Below are 14,559 nucleotides of genomic sequence, written 5' to 3'. Positions count from 1 at the left end.
ACGGTATTGTAACACCAGTAAATTGTATGCCTAAACTGCTCTGTCACCTGAGTATGGAGAGGTTGCTGGCCATGTGGCCTCCAGGCCTCTGGGGGGCAGCGCTGAGTTTCTGAAAGGCCACTGCCAGGAGACGGCTGATGATGGCGGTGGCTATAAGGCACGCCGGTAAAGTTTGCTGGGGACGGTGCTAGCCTCTCTTTGTCCTGGGGTGGCTGGCCCCCTTCAGCGCCCCGTGGGTGGGGCAGGCCACGGCCGAGTGGGAGAAGGGGCAAGGGAGGGGGAAAGTGGGCACCGTGCCCCAGCGGCGGAGGAGGGCCCCCATGGCCCTGGCTATAGGCTGGAGAGCTAAGAGGCGACGGGGAGACTGGCAAGGGGGTGTTGGGGGGGAACTTGTAAGAAAAGCCCCCAATCGGTGGTTTGGGTACTTCCTGTCACCAAAGACAGCAAAACAAAAACACAACATGAACCATTTCCAGCAATAAAACGTCAAGCGGGTCACTGTCACAGAGCGGAAGAGGGCGCTGACCTGGAAGTCCCCCGGGGTGCTCTTCCGGTCCAGCACGGGCCAGGGGGCGCCGCCCTTATGCAACGGGCTCCAGAAGGCTGGCTTGGGCGGGGGGTAGTGAGAAGGTGACAGTGGCAGCAGGGGGAGGCGCTGCCCTCCTGGGTGAGGCGCCTGGGGAGGCAATGCGGCCGTTATTACATCACGATTATTAACTCGATCATTTTTAAATAGTGCCTTTTACAACAGTGTCACCCCCAAGCGCTTTACATGGGTGTGTTGTCATATATTACTGCATCATTTATACAGATTAATTCAAAAATAGGGAAAAGAAAGTAAGAAAGGATAGAAAGAAATGACAAAAAGTCAGATGACAACGGAGGAGAGGAACTAAAAAGTACAAAAAAAAAAAAACCTCTGTCTATACACCCACATGGTGTCTATACGCCAGTCATGCACACGACGCCTATACGCCCGTACGGTGCCTGTATGCTGGGTATTCACATGCTGCCTAAATGCACGTTGTCTATACACTAGTCCAGGGGTCTCCAACTCCGGTCCTGGAGGGCTACTATCCAGTAGGTTATCTATCCTACCCGGCTTCTGATGAGCCACACCTGTTCTCAGGTAAATACCAGGAACAGGTGTGGCTCATCAGAAGCCAAGTGGGACAGAAAACTTACTGGATAGTAGCTCTCCAGGACCGGAGTTGGAGACCCCTGCGCTAGTCATTCACAGGCCGTCTACACACCGGTCAGGCACACACCGTCTACATGTTGCTGCATTAATGGGCAGCTTTGCCTAATAAAGTGGTCCTTGATTGTGTACCCATCCCCAGACAGGAGTCTGCTCTGTGCCCTGACCTGCTCGGAGCTGCCAGTCCTCTTCCTCTTGCTTGGACTGGGGCACTCTTCATTTGGGGGTGGGTGTGGAGGCGGGGCATGCTGGATGATGGAGTGCTCCACGAGGGGGGGTGCGGGCCGCTTCAGCTGGGCGCCTATAATCTTTCCTGGAAACGGCCGGGACTGCTGGCCAGGGGACGATGAAAGTGAGCGACTGACACTGAAGGGGGAGGGGGGGGGGGGTTGGGGGCAGGGGGCCCCAGCGAATGAAAGGGCACCATACTCACTTGTGCTAGTGGACTCCACATGCTGCCCAAGGGAGCAGGGTTTCTGGAAGCCGGTGGCTGGTAAGGACCACCAAACTGAACAAACGGAAACAATTTGGTTTATGAATTATTATATTTTACTCGTACTGAAAACAATTTAGGCACCTGTATATCTGGTGTGATAAGTTCACACTAAGAACCTTTTGCTCCATGTCGGTATGCCCCCCGCCTCGGCTCACCCTCAGCAAGGCGCTGTGGCGGCCCGCCAGGCCATACTCGTGGTGTGGCCGGCTGGGGTTCTGGTAGCCCCGTCCAACATCGGGACCCATCAGCCCGGCGGACTCCCACGAAGCTCGGAGCGATGGTTCCAGCTTGTCCCCAGGACGCCTGCGGGGGGGACAGTGCGGCATGTCACCCACTATGACGCCAGTATGACTACATACACACTCACAAATACATTATGTACTATAAGTACGAGAGCTGTTATACCCCACACAACTGCACACGGGAGAATGCAGGTCAGACTCACCCACTGCTGAAGAATTTACTGGGATGGTTTGGCCCGGTCAGGTGACCCGACGGCAGGTGAAGAAGCTGAGGCTGACTGACAGGGGGGAGACCCCTAGAAAGAGAGAGAGAGTCAGTGAACTCAGTGCTTATGGCAGACAGCCATGGCGAGTGAAAATGGGGGTTTCTCTCCAGGGGGGCCAGGGGACCTCCTCAACGTGTAGCTCACCTGGGGGGAGGGCCCCAGTGCCGGCCGGCCACAGGTGCCCATGATCCATGGTTCAGCTCGGACAGGGGGAAAGAGTCCCGTGAGCTACGGCCACCAAACTGCTCCGCCGTGTGATGCATCCAGCCTGCAGGCGTGGGGGGGGGGTGAGGACCGCAGGCTCGGATACGCAGCCGCACACGCTCAGACACGCAGGTCCCATAGCTCGACTGACTCACCACACTAGCTGTGTGTGTGAAGCCCTCCACTGCAGCACAGAGGGGGCCACACAGGAAACAGGGGCGAAGTGTCCGTCTGTCCGTCCGTCCGCTATCTGCCGCAGTTCTCTCAGGGCCGACCTAACGGAGTGGGCAAGGGAATGAGATGTCAGGCCGCCAGCCAGGGCATCGTAACCCAGGACGGGAAAGCAGAGGGGGGGATGGACGCACAGAGAGCATCTTCACACACAGAATGGCTGGAAGTCTAGAACCAAGGAGGGAGGGATTTTATGAAGATGCCGCTGCGCTGGTCAAGCATCATTTTTGAAACATCTGATATGTTAACATATGTTATCACACAGAGCCACCTCTAGAGGGCGCTCCAAATGTTGACAAAAGGATAGAGAAAAAAATCTCGGCCGGATACTGGCAAGACATCACTCATGACTGCAGTGCAAAACAGGGTCATGTGAAGGGCTGCAGTGTGAGAGAGGTACTGAGATGTGTATGTCAGAGTGCGGGATGCGTAATAGCAGGATAGGTGCCGCGTGCCTGTCTAACGACATGTCTGCTGCACGATTCTGAGGGGAAACCAGGAGAATTGTTAAAACCGAGAGCTATCTTTGGAGGCGAGGTGACACACACGTACACACGCTGCCAGAAGCTGCACGTTGTTCCCGATACCCGCCTCATACGGAGCTCCCAAATTAGCCGTGCTCAAGCCGCTCCGCCCACTCACTATGCCTCGCTGTACTAAACGTTCCCTGCGAACGGTGACGGTCTGTCACAGCGCGGAGGCGGAGTCGTGTGGACAGTCATATAAGCCAAAGCTGACGTGCGGGTCCATCTGCTCCCCTCCCCCACCCCCACCCAGGAGAGCAGCCACGGTCTACCTAGGGAGCAGCCAGGTATCTTTTAGGGACCTCCTCCCACTAGACAAACTTGAGGGTTTCACCTGGGAGGCTCTTATTCCCAGAAGCTGCCAGTCATAACCAACCAGAGATACTAACAGCCTGTCATCCAACAAGTCCCGAGATATGCGAGCATCATGTCGCCATGCCGACAAACCACCAGAGCCAAACCGCAGCATCTCCCTCAGCTCCCCGACCGACATCGAGCAGCAGCCCTTGCGGCTCACTGGCCAGGAGTGCCGGCTCCTCACGGCCAACAGTGGGCGCTCTGTCCGGCGGGAGAGGGCCTGGCCAGTCCCGGGAGGGGGAAAGGCGGGACTGCAGTTCTGAAGGAGAGACCGTACCAGATGCAGTCTCTGTTCTCATTCATGGTGAGAGTCCCACTGCTGTAAACTTCCCCAGTCAGAGAAGAAATGAAACCGATGAGTGTGACCCGGCAAGACTGATGGAACCGTAACTCTATTGGGCATGAGTACAAGCCGCCGGGACGTCTCCCATGAGAAACGAGAGGGCCATGTCACTCGCGACGACAACGGGGTGGAAATGATACGGCGACAGCTCAGATGATGTTAGGAATGACTATGACCCAAAGTAACACTGCAGCTGTCTATGTGCTCCCTGAGTTCCCAGATCCACACCAAGTGGTCAGCTTAGGATGACCCCCTGCCTCAGGCACGGCCTGTGAACCAACAGCATCCAAGGTCCTGGTGTGATGTGGCTGAGACAGGGGACTGAGGCAACACTGTAAACAGCCAAATCGCCACCTGGTTCCTCTGCAGGTCTGGGGAACCCCCGCTGAGTCACAGCGAGAGGGCTTGCCCCAGAATCTTAACCCTTCCCAGGTAGGAAGGTTGGAGGGAACACCCCCTCTGGCGCGGCTGACTGGCATTTTGGCGGCGTGACGCAAGCTGGAATTTCCTCGGCACAGTGGTGTCACCATGGGGTTTTGGTGCAGCGTGGTGTGGCAACCAGGAAGTTGATGAACAAACTGGGTTTTTGGTGATGGGGGAATCCAAAACCACCAAACTGAGGCAACAGAACATCAGCAAACAAGCTAACAAACCATGACCACAGGCGAGGTGCTAGAGTAGGTGTGCATATTCGCGGTGGAGGCGCAGGGCCGTGCCATAGCTGGTGGTTGTTGCATCTCACGCAACTAATTGAACCCTTTAAAACACTACTAAGCAAGAACAGCGCCATCACATGTGTCTTGAGGGGAACTGCAACAGCTTATTAACTTCAGGCAAAACACTTCATGTCTGACACCAAAAGCACTGACCAACAACACTTCAGCCAATAAACCCAAATTTCATTAAAAAAAGAGAAAAAAAAAGTTTCCTTGCCTGCACTGCCAGGGTTACTGAATTCCCCCTTGCCATCGCTACTTCCAGTCAGAAACTGCTGCCACAATTCACCAGGCCGTAGCCCAGAATTCCCCCAACCACCACAACCGGCAAAGCTGGTGACAGTCAGGCCGTGATGCAGCACACTGCTCCCGCGGCCTGGGGCGGGATGACCATGCTGACTGTCCCCAGACAAAGCAGCCGACAGCAGCCTCACTTGGAGGAAAGGAAAGACTTTGGGAGATCTGGCCAAAACAGATCATGGGCTTCACCGGGGGGGGGGGGGGGGATAAAAAGCCGGCAGCTTTAACGCTGTGGATGCAGGACCGCGATCGGAGCAGATTCAGCCACATTTCCCTGACTGCGGAGAGTTTGGAGCACAGGGCTGCGGGGCTATAAATAGACAAACCCAGAGGGAGAGCAGAAGGAAAGAACAGAAAAGGCCTCACTCACCCCCCCATCCCCCACCCACCCGTCCCATGCACACACACAAATTCTGAGCTCCACATTTAGGCATTATGCAACCGGTTCCAAATCAGGATCATGTTCTGGAGGGAACGTGATGGTGAGGATCAGCAGGAACTGCCAAATCCTGCGTCTGTGTCTCCGCAGGCCGTGTATGTGCATGTGTTCTGTGTCGGTGCGAACGCGAAAGACCTTCACACTGTACGTCCTGATCTGAAGGGGGAGGACTGACCACGACACATAGCCCCCCCCCCCCCCACCACCCCAAAACCTGGTTCATCTGGCTGCAAGCTTATCGATACGCTACAGCGATGTTTCCCAACCCGGTCTTCGGGGACCTGCAGATGGTCCACGTTTTGGTTCACTCCCAACTTCCTTGCAAAAATTCGGACTGCCTGGCAGGGATGCTGGGAGGGAGCAAAATGTGGACCATCTGCGTGTCCCAGAGGACCGGGCCGGGAAACACTGTGCCACAGAAAGGCCAAGAGCCCCTGAAGCAGCCGGGCGACAGAACATGCTGCATGTTCACACGGCGGTCAGACGGCCATACAGGAGGAAGCCATGACCCCCCCCCCCAAAGGAAATCCGCCCCGGGCCACTTAAGGGAGCTCCTTGGAGACACTTCCTACCTAAAGATGGGGAAATCGAGACCCTCCTGCTGAAAAAAGTAGGCCACAGGAACTGGCAGAACAGAAAGCATGCACAGCAGGTGTGTGGCAATGTTGGAGGAGGGCAGCATGAAAGAGTGGCAGTGAAGGATGGATGGCAGAGTGGTTAACGACACGACAGAGCCCAGCCAAAAAATCTAGCGAATCAGTGTAAATTTTGAGTGCCATTGATATTTTTAAAAATTCACCCTTTCTCTGATGTTCTGCTGACACTTGCAGCCATCTGAGCTAGACATTTATGAAGAATATCCTGAACTAATAAAGACGACACTCTTTTTCCATGGCAACCGCGATAAATAAATTCCACTGAAGTCACGCAGCTCGTTTGTGATCTGCTGATTAAACCCCTGTCTGGGAGTTTCGCTCTTCCAGGAAGATCGAGTGCTCGGCTGAAATGCCAACTTGCATCCGGGCAGCATGGCTCAGGCTTGACTGATGCTCGACACGGTCGCCGGACCAGTCTTCACTGGGCTGCCGAAGCTAAAGAAAGCCCTTCCTTGCCCCAAGCTCTGGGTCGGACCGGCTCCCAGGCATGGGCATGGGCATACATGACTGACATGTAGAAAAGAAGAACAGTGGAGAGGAGCAGCGATCAGACAGGAAGCGGCTGTCAGTGAGGCTCCGGAAGTGGGCCTCCCAAGCTGGGTCGGGGGGGGGGGGGGGGGGGGGGGGTATTGAACATGCGGTTTCCTGTGGAACAATGGCGGCGTGTGCGCCGAAGAGCAGAGCAGCTCCACCAAACCGGCTGCCATTGGCTCCCCTCCCCACAAGGCCTGCCGTCTCTGTGAGACCACGCCGGGCCTGTTAGAAGCGAGGCCTGCTTCCCAGCCGGTGCTCGGCGGGTGGAGAACGACAATCTGTTTTTTTTCTGGAAACGGTTAGTGAACCTGGACAGAGGGAAATGTCATATGGCTATGGAGCCAGCCCCCACTGACACGGCTTCCAAGGACAGGAATGACGCACTTTCTGAGAGTCTGAGAGCGTGTGTGCATGTCACGTTCAGAGGAAGCAGGTGGCTGCCTCGGTGTGCTCTCACATGTGTGTCACGCATCATCCCGCGACCCGGCGGGGGACAGTGAGGTCGCTCTGTGTGCCAGGCACACACACTGGATGGGAGCCGGTGCAAGCTTGCCCTCGCATGCGGATAGCTGCTAGGGACGGGCATGAACAGCCGTGTTATCTGTGCGGCCTCCTGACCGGCTTACTGCACACAATGTTCGGGCCAGTAAAAGCACAAATACCGTTTGGATCGATTGTTCTGAAATCACAAGACGTGTTTCTCAGCATGCATCAGGAAATCAACATCTGAAAAAAAAAAATACAACACAAAACAGAAGGTTTTCTGGAAGTTCTTGTTATCCCTTCCAGATTGGTTCCAATAACCAGTCATTTGCCTTTTGCTGCGTCCCCACATGGCCTTGTGTGCACTCAGACTTGGATAGTGTGTTTCACCAAAAAAGAATATAAAGAAAACAGAAAAAATAATGTATCAGTCTGCCCGTTCCCTTGGCAACAGTTGCCGAGATATGAATCAGAGCATCACTTATGCTTTGTCAAAGAATAGGGGACAGAAGGGGAGTTATAATTGGTCGATATTTCCAGGTCCCTCATCTTCTTGGAAAAGGCCACTCTGACATCCCAGCAGGTCTGAAGGAGGACACGGCAGAGCTCCGAAAACGCATTCCAGGGATACCTCCTTTGTAAACACTGTGCATTTTAATACTAATAGAAAAATTCATCTGTGTTCTGAAATGTTGCTCTTTTATGGTTATATTCAAACTTAAGAGGCAGCACTGAATCAAAACCTAGTTCACTTAACAGCTGTGAAGATTCAGTTCAAAACAATTCATACTCTCTCTCTCTCTCTCTCTTTAACTAACACAGGCAAATCATTGTAGGCAGGAGTGACTAAAATAAAAATAAAAACAAGCACAGCGCACTTTCAACGTGGCTTGCACAACCCCAGTGTGCCACATCACTGTTTCTGCACTACCGTCACCATGGAGATTGCAAAGGTCACCCCCGCCGGCACACTGACTCTGGGATGCATAGTTCACCACCGACTCCACAAAAATGAACATGATGTTCAGCTTTGCTGGTGGTACCGTGCATTACGTAAGGCTTACGCTGCAGAGAGCGTGGACTCGTACACAGGAATCCAATTTAGGGGACCGGCGTGGGACACAAAACAGCCACAGTCTCTGGACCCTGTATCCTGGTCCTTCCCATTCAGCTCGGTTCAGCATGGAGGTGGAGGGGCCACACTGATCCTGGCAGGTGGGGAGAGACAGGGCCAGGCTGCTTCTGGACACTCCAGGGGTGCATATGCAGAAGGATAACACTGTGCCCCATCATTTTGGCCCTGCTGAAACAGCCATTTCACCATCCGCCTGCTTCCCGTCCCCTTGCAAAACGTAGGGAACTTAACACACCAAGACCAAATGAGGAAATGGTTTGCTTGCATCTCACACACAGAGACATACGCAACCTCAGCTAACATGCACACACACACACACACACACACACACACACTTTAAACATCCAAAGAGAACTGAAATGTCACACTTGTGGGGTTTCTGATTGGGTGATAGAGCATGGGGGCGGGAATGCTAGTAAACACGGACACTCACACCCTCCATTTATTGTAAGATTGCCCTGTTGCCACAAATTTTAAGGTGTAGGCTCAAAAATTAATGACAATGAAAGTGAGTAGTCAGCATAGACTGGCCTTTTCAGTTCCATTTCTTGTTATGAATGAACCTATCACACATCCATTTCAAAATGGACAAAGCTGATCATGACCCAATTGTAAGAGTGGCACCTGCCTTGTAAAACACAATCTCACTTGTCACTTTGCCCAATGGGCTGAGAACATGAACTGCTTAGTCAGCCACTAACGGCTAACTTATTTTCCTCGTCTTTGTCAGCCAACCCCTCCAGTCACCAATTCACACAGCAATAAAAGACAATTCAACTCCCTACCCCCACAGATATACTAGAAGGACGGACAGACACACAAAAAGTGATGTTATTTCCAAGGAACGCACACCCCGCATCAGTTAATTGTGAGACTTCTTGCACTACATCATAGAGCCAATGTATGACAGTTGGTTGGGTACCCGCTGTGTATTTCAGAGCATATCCCTTTAACAGGCAAACGCCGCTAACGGGAGGGGCCCGCGGGTATTTCAAAACAAGTGCAGCCGAACGGGGTCTGAAAAAGGCAGATTCCCGTCACCCCTCCGTAAATTCACAGCCCTAAATTCCCCGATGGCTTCAAAGAAAAACAAACACGCAACTCGTTTCCATGTCAATCAGTCTATAAATTAAGCCATCGGAAGTCGAACCTGAAAGGGATTTTCCTATCTCCCACCCCTCACCCCCAACTTTTAAAACCTCCCCGCCAGAACAACACGGGGTTTATGACCTCATATAAACTGAAGTGCCGAGGAAGACGGCACGACAGCGCCTTATGCACGTTGCTGTCGGGAACATGGTTATTTCGTCTCAAATTCCTATAAAACCTCAAAGAGCAAGGTATGAAAAGTCTGTGTAAGACACGAAGGAAAAAAAACACGTCTTATGATAAGTCACTTCCCCTCAGTAACTAGTAAACGGCGTATTCTCAGAAAGCCTTTACACATAAAAACACCCCCCCCCCCCGACGAGGCAGAAAGATAAAAATGGACAGCTTTCGATTTCTCATTGTGGCGTGGTTCATTCAGCTGAAACGACGGCGTGGCCGGCGCCCCTCCCCCGTCCCGCCCCCCCCTCGCAGACAAAGGCACGAGATCGTATTACAGCTCCTTCACTCACACCCCGCCCTCCCCCCTCCCACGGACACACGTGGGTTGCTTTGAAGTGCCGAGTTACGCTGTCTGACTGAAGGAGGACTTCAGGGCGCGCACAGATACCCACCACGGGTAAGAGGCGGCACATCAATAGCACGTCGCACTACGGCATTCATTTAATCCACGATTGTGCTACAACATAAGCCAAATGGATTTCGCCAATTTCGCCGATTTTCCTCATGAATTAATAAGAATCGGTCACTCAGGGGTTAATACGAGCAAATCTTTCTTCCGGTTTCACACACAGACAACTATTAACTGTTAAAGGGACTCAGCGTCGGCTACTACGGCTCATGCATTCGCAAAATCTCCCGGACATTCATAGCATTTCTGTTATCGCTACAGGGACACACACACCCTGAGGCAGATTATATTCCTTATAATGAAGAAAACCGACTTACCTTCGTCGAAAATGTGAACTCGTCCTACAACTGTCCCACGTCGCTATTCCTAGTCGGCGAAGTTCCGTCAAAGGCAACTGTCTGTTGAATAACAGACACTAAATTATAATTCTAAATTAGTTGCTAGATATAAAAAATGTGACTTAAACTAGAACAAAATAATTCTCTTAACCATTCTTAATCGAATTATGAAAATATTAAAAACTACTCCAGACTCTCACATTCGAGTTCGGCAGAGTTATTTTTATTTTAACATTTAAAGGCGACGGCGAAAAATAATGGCAGCAATACTGTTTAAACAAGTCTGCGCTCCTCTCCCAGTGAATCAACTGCCTCGCCATTTCTCAGACACCAAAACTGAAGCGCAGAAAACACGCGATCGCAATTGTCGAGGATTCTTGTCCGATAAAAAAAAACAATAATATAGAGGTTTCAGGGTATTCGCTTGTACCGTATCCGATCAGTGATAAAGCGCCTGTTGGCTGTCGCTCTGTGCTGCGGCTCCGAGGCGCTGGTGGACCGGGAATGCCGTCGCTAATCCGACACCAAAATAAATTCCTCTTCCTTCGGATCGCTCGGAATTCAAATGGCTTGAAGCACGGAGAGTGACTAAACGTCTGCTGCCTCGATTTTAATTTTCTTTTTCTTTCTTTATAGCCTCTCGCTCTCGGAGCTGGATCTAGTTGCGCCGAGCCGAGTCGTGCCGTGTGTGTTTTAAAGGGACACGCTGTTCGCAAGTTGACGTCACCGCAAAACAGCCCTGCTCCGCCCACCGTGACGTCGACGTCCAGCTCCTTGCGCGGACGGAATTCCCTGACAGCGCAAACTGGCACCAAAGCCAAGTCCGGCTCTTTAGACCATTTCAAGGCGCACTCGTGACCGATCTGCCCTTCACAACAACGAGCCAGCTTCTTTCTGCCAAACGATGCGTAGAAAGATCTGTACTTCACACGGTGAAATTAGAAACACGCCGTACGTTTATCTTGCCGGCAGCCAACAACACGATACCTATATATAACCGCAACCCGTAATCGTCTGACTTATATTTTATTTGTACACATTCGTTGTTCACTTAATCACGGTGTGCAACTGGATATTTAACAGTGTAGCCGTTTCACTGCGGTCTCACATATCTAGTGAGTCTATGGGATGTCATTTATTAAGGGAAACGAGGCGAGTCACGCAAAAGTGTAGTAAAGAGAGAACGATCTTATTCTTTCTGACCAATATTCCAGGGTAGCTTTCTGTACATCGGTTCCACTATAAAAAGATGTTTTGCGATCGCTCTGAGCGATGACACACTGACCCTTTTCTGGCGGTTTCCCGAGCTTCGCATTGACGAGCAGCGCACTCGACCTTCCGACAGAACCTCGCCTTCGCATTTTAACAAATTTCCCGCAGACATACGCATGTCCATAATCTAGAAGGTAAACTAAGTTATGTCATGGGAATGTGCGACTATCGTTGAGAAAAAAAAGATCATTTGGCAGAGAACGTCTGTTCTTGATCTACCCGAGATAGTAAATGTAACTGTGACATCGGACTGTTCCTACTGGCGCGATGAGCGACCCACGTGTATAACTCTTCAGTTCTCCCTTCCGGCCACCTCCCTCTCAGTCAGTCACACTCTGACTCTTTCTGACCCCCCCCGCTCTGTCGTTTCCCACATTCGGGTCTGCCTACCCCGGTACACGTAATGGATAGTCTAGTTTTCAAAGCCGTGCGTTTGACCTAGAAAATATACTGAGGAACACTAAGCACTACTTACTCATCAACCGGGACCAAAACATCAACAGAGAGGATTAAGTAATCACCAAGCACATAATGATTTTTTTAGATACTTTTTATTGATCCCCGTGGGGAAATTCTCTTTACGCCTCCCCCAACTTGCTCTCTGTAGGTGAGGGCAAGCTGGCCACGAAGGGCAGCAGCCCAGAGAAGCACCCAGGGAGCTGGGGGTTTAGGGTCTTGCTGAAGGACCCACAGGTGTGCCGAGGCTGGGCTCGAACTAACGACCCCCTTTTACCGGTACAGGTTAAGAAAGCAGTTTCAATAGTGGGGGAAATTTGGTGTGTATAAGAATGTTTCCATCTGTGCCTTACAATGTCTCTGGGGAACTGGGGGAAGACAGCAAAAAAAGGAAAGCTAATGAAAATGAATTTATTTAAATTAATGGGGGTGGGGAGGGTGTTGAGACAGACACCTTTACGCAGTCACAGAAACAGTGACCACCCGTATGGGTCAGTGACAGCCACATTAATGCCGATAAATGGCACTTTGAATATAAGGAGCTAATGTATCATATATCAGAGACGCTGTTAAAAAACATAATATAAAGTGATTATGTTTTTTCCTTTTAATTGGTGGGGGGGGGGGTGGGGGGGGGGTGGTAGTCTTTGGCTCATCAACCGCAAATTTTTTTTTAAAAAGCTTGCATCGGTGTGTATCTTTAAATATGAATGTAAGTGTGTGCAACTAGGTACAAATCAAATTTAGCTTCTTAACTACAAATTAGCAACCATTATGCTTCTAATTAACACTGCACATCGACTGTACTTCTCCCGTGTGTGGGTACTAAGTACAGCATTATTACTGAATACACTTTAATAAGTAGGGATTAAATGCACCTTGAAAATATGTGGTGTACAAGATATAAAGTTTTAATAAAAACTGAATTTACTTAGCATTTGTTATCTAATTGAATGATGTTAAAACTACCACAACACAAAATCTGAATGATTACAATAAACGGAAAATATCTTCACTGGACACTTTGAATTACGAACTAGTTTGTTTATTATAAGAATATTCTTATATCCAGAATATTCTTATTGTCATTAATGTATGTGTATGTAGTTGGGAGTGATCACAAGACCGCATCAATGGAACAGGCAAACCAAGCCCCCCCCCCCGGCAGACACCCTGGGCACCTGACATAAGCTCAGGGCACACCTGCCCCCATCCCCTGCCAGCGTCTGCCTGTGACTCAGGACCTCAAAGGCTCTCACCATGCCCCCCCCCCCTCCCGGCAGCATCTGGTTGGCGTGGTGCTGACTTACACCCTGGGTGGGGGGGGGGGGGCTTGTTCAGGGGGGAGGTATACTGGCCCAGTCTACTCACACATTATTACATAAGCCCCTTTCAGCGGCCTGACAAAGACCCACTCCTCTTACTCACTGTCCTGTCCCCTGGGTGTCTCCTCCCTCTAGCCTTGTCTTCACACTTTCCCATCTCCTCCACACCATCCATCTACCTCCTCCTCCTGTTTCTCCTCGCATACTCCCAGTGCCAACACCAACCCGTAACCCCATTCCGAAGTAGCATGTCCTGATGTTTTTGAAAGAAAAAAAAAAATGTACTACTGAACTTTTAAAAACGAAGTGCAAGAACTTTCAGATTTCATCGGTTTCATCTGGCTTATGAATCATTAATGATATTAAAATATCAGTCAGTGGGAAAGTCCCAGTACAGACAGTCAGAGACTGTGTGTGCGCCACTGTGGAGAATGCTGAGGTTTAGCTACTCACCTGCTCTGATGTGTCACGGTTGGCTAACAGAAACACGGCCAGTGATCCAAGCCGATTCCCCCTCAGCCGCTCAGCATAATGACCTCAGTTTCAGGACACACTGAAAGAGATGCACAGGAGAGTCTCAGTGGCACACGCTCGTCACATCCTGGTACAGGCGAGGCGGGTGCGTGACAGCAGCACGCAGGACTGGCTTGTCAACACACACACACACACACACACACACACACACACACACACACACACACACACAACTCATTCTCATGTCATATAAACATTCACATGCATCACACACACTAGCTGTCCTGAAACTCATTATCCAGGTCAGTTTATTACAAAGAACAAGTGGCTACTGCACATTACTTATTCAAAAAATATAATGAAACACATATAATATACTTCTACTACTACAACTAAAAATAACAACAATAATAACACTATCATGACCACAAGGATCACAAACAATACTACTACTACTAATTATTATTATTATTATTATTATTATAAGCCCCAAGTCACTCCATGTGCTGCTGAGCGTGCTCAAAGCTGATATGCTGATTGGGAGGTTGTGTGGGTAGTGGCTGAGTCAGGGTGACTCTGCAGAGTCAAATGTCACCCTCCCACCCTCACCCTGCCCTCTGGCGTTCCACCTCTTCCTCCTCCTCTTCCTCTTCTCACCCTAAAGGAGGCCTTGGCTGTGTGCTCCTTCACATTATTGATCAGTGAGCGTGTGGGCGTGGAACATTTGGTCCCCACAATGTAATATAACATAATCCACACACACACACACACAACCATACAGGTTTGTAAATATACCTTTGTGGGGACTCTCCATTCACTGCTATAGGGAAAA

General features: G+C 50.7%; 1 protein-coding gene across 10 annotated transcripts in view; it reads right to left on the bottom strand.

Moving 5' to 3' along the window:
• Positions 1-14,559, bottom strand: part of kdm6ba (lysine (K)-specific demethylase 6B, a) — a 69,889-nt gene that overhangs the window by 8,356 nt on the left and 46,974 nt on the right. For 7 of the 10 annotated variants that reach the window (XM_072717207.1, XM_072717205.1, XM_072717212.1 and 4 more), the window contains 10 exons: positions 13,707-13,806; positions 10,180-10,260; positions 2,562-2,681; positions 2,347-2,470; positions 2,140-2,232; positions 1,850-1,997; positions 1,632-1,706; positions 1,366-1,530; positions 527-676; positions 48-428 (listed from right to left, as the gene is read on the bottom strand). In XM_072717207.1, coding sequence (XP_072573308.1) covers positions 48-428; positions 527-676; positions 1,366-1,530; positions 1,632-1,706; positions 1,850-1,997; positions 2,140-2,232; positions 2,347-2,465 — 1,131 coding nt within the window. In that variant the 5' untranslated portion in view covers positions 2,466-2,470; positions 2,562-2,681; positions 10,180-10,260; positions 13,707-13,806. Of the gene's footprint in view, positions 1-47; positions 429-526; positions 677-1,365; positions 1,531-1,631; positions 1,707-1,849; positions 1,998-2,139; positions 2,233-2,346; positions 2,471-2,561; positions 2,682-10,179; positions 10,261-10,630; positions 10,955-13,356; positions 13,507-13,706; positions 13,807-14,559 lie in introns of those variants that run through there. The other 3 variants (XM_072717208.1, XM_072717211.1, XM_023790466.2) reach the window with 3 other exon arrangements.

The sequence above is a fragment of the Paramormyrops kingsleyae genome, chromosome 10 (genome assembly GCF_048594095.1).
Source record: "Paramormyrops kingsleyae isolate MSU_618 chromosome 10, PKINGS_0.4, whole genome shotgun sequence".
NCBI lineage: Eukaryota > Metazoa > Chordata > Actinopteri > Osteoglossiformes > Mormyridae > Paramormyrops > Paramormyrops kingsleyae.
Note: the sequence above shows the minus strand (reverse complement) of the source record. Positions and strands in the feature narration are given on the sequence as shown.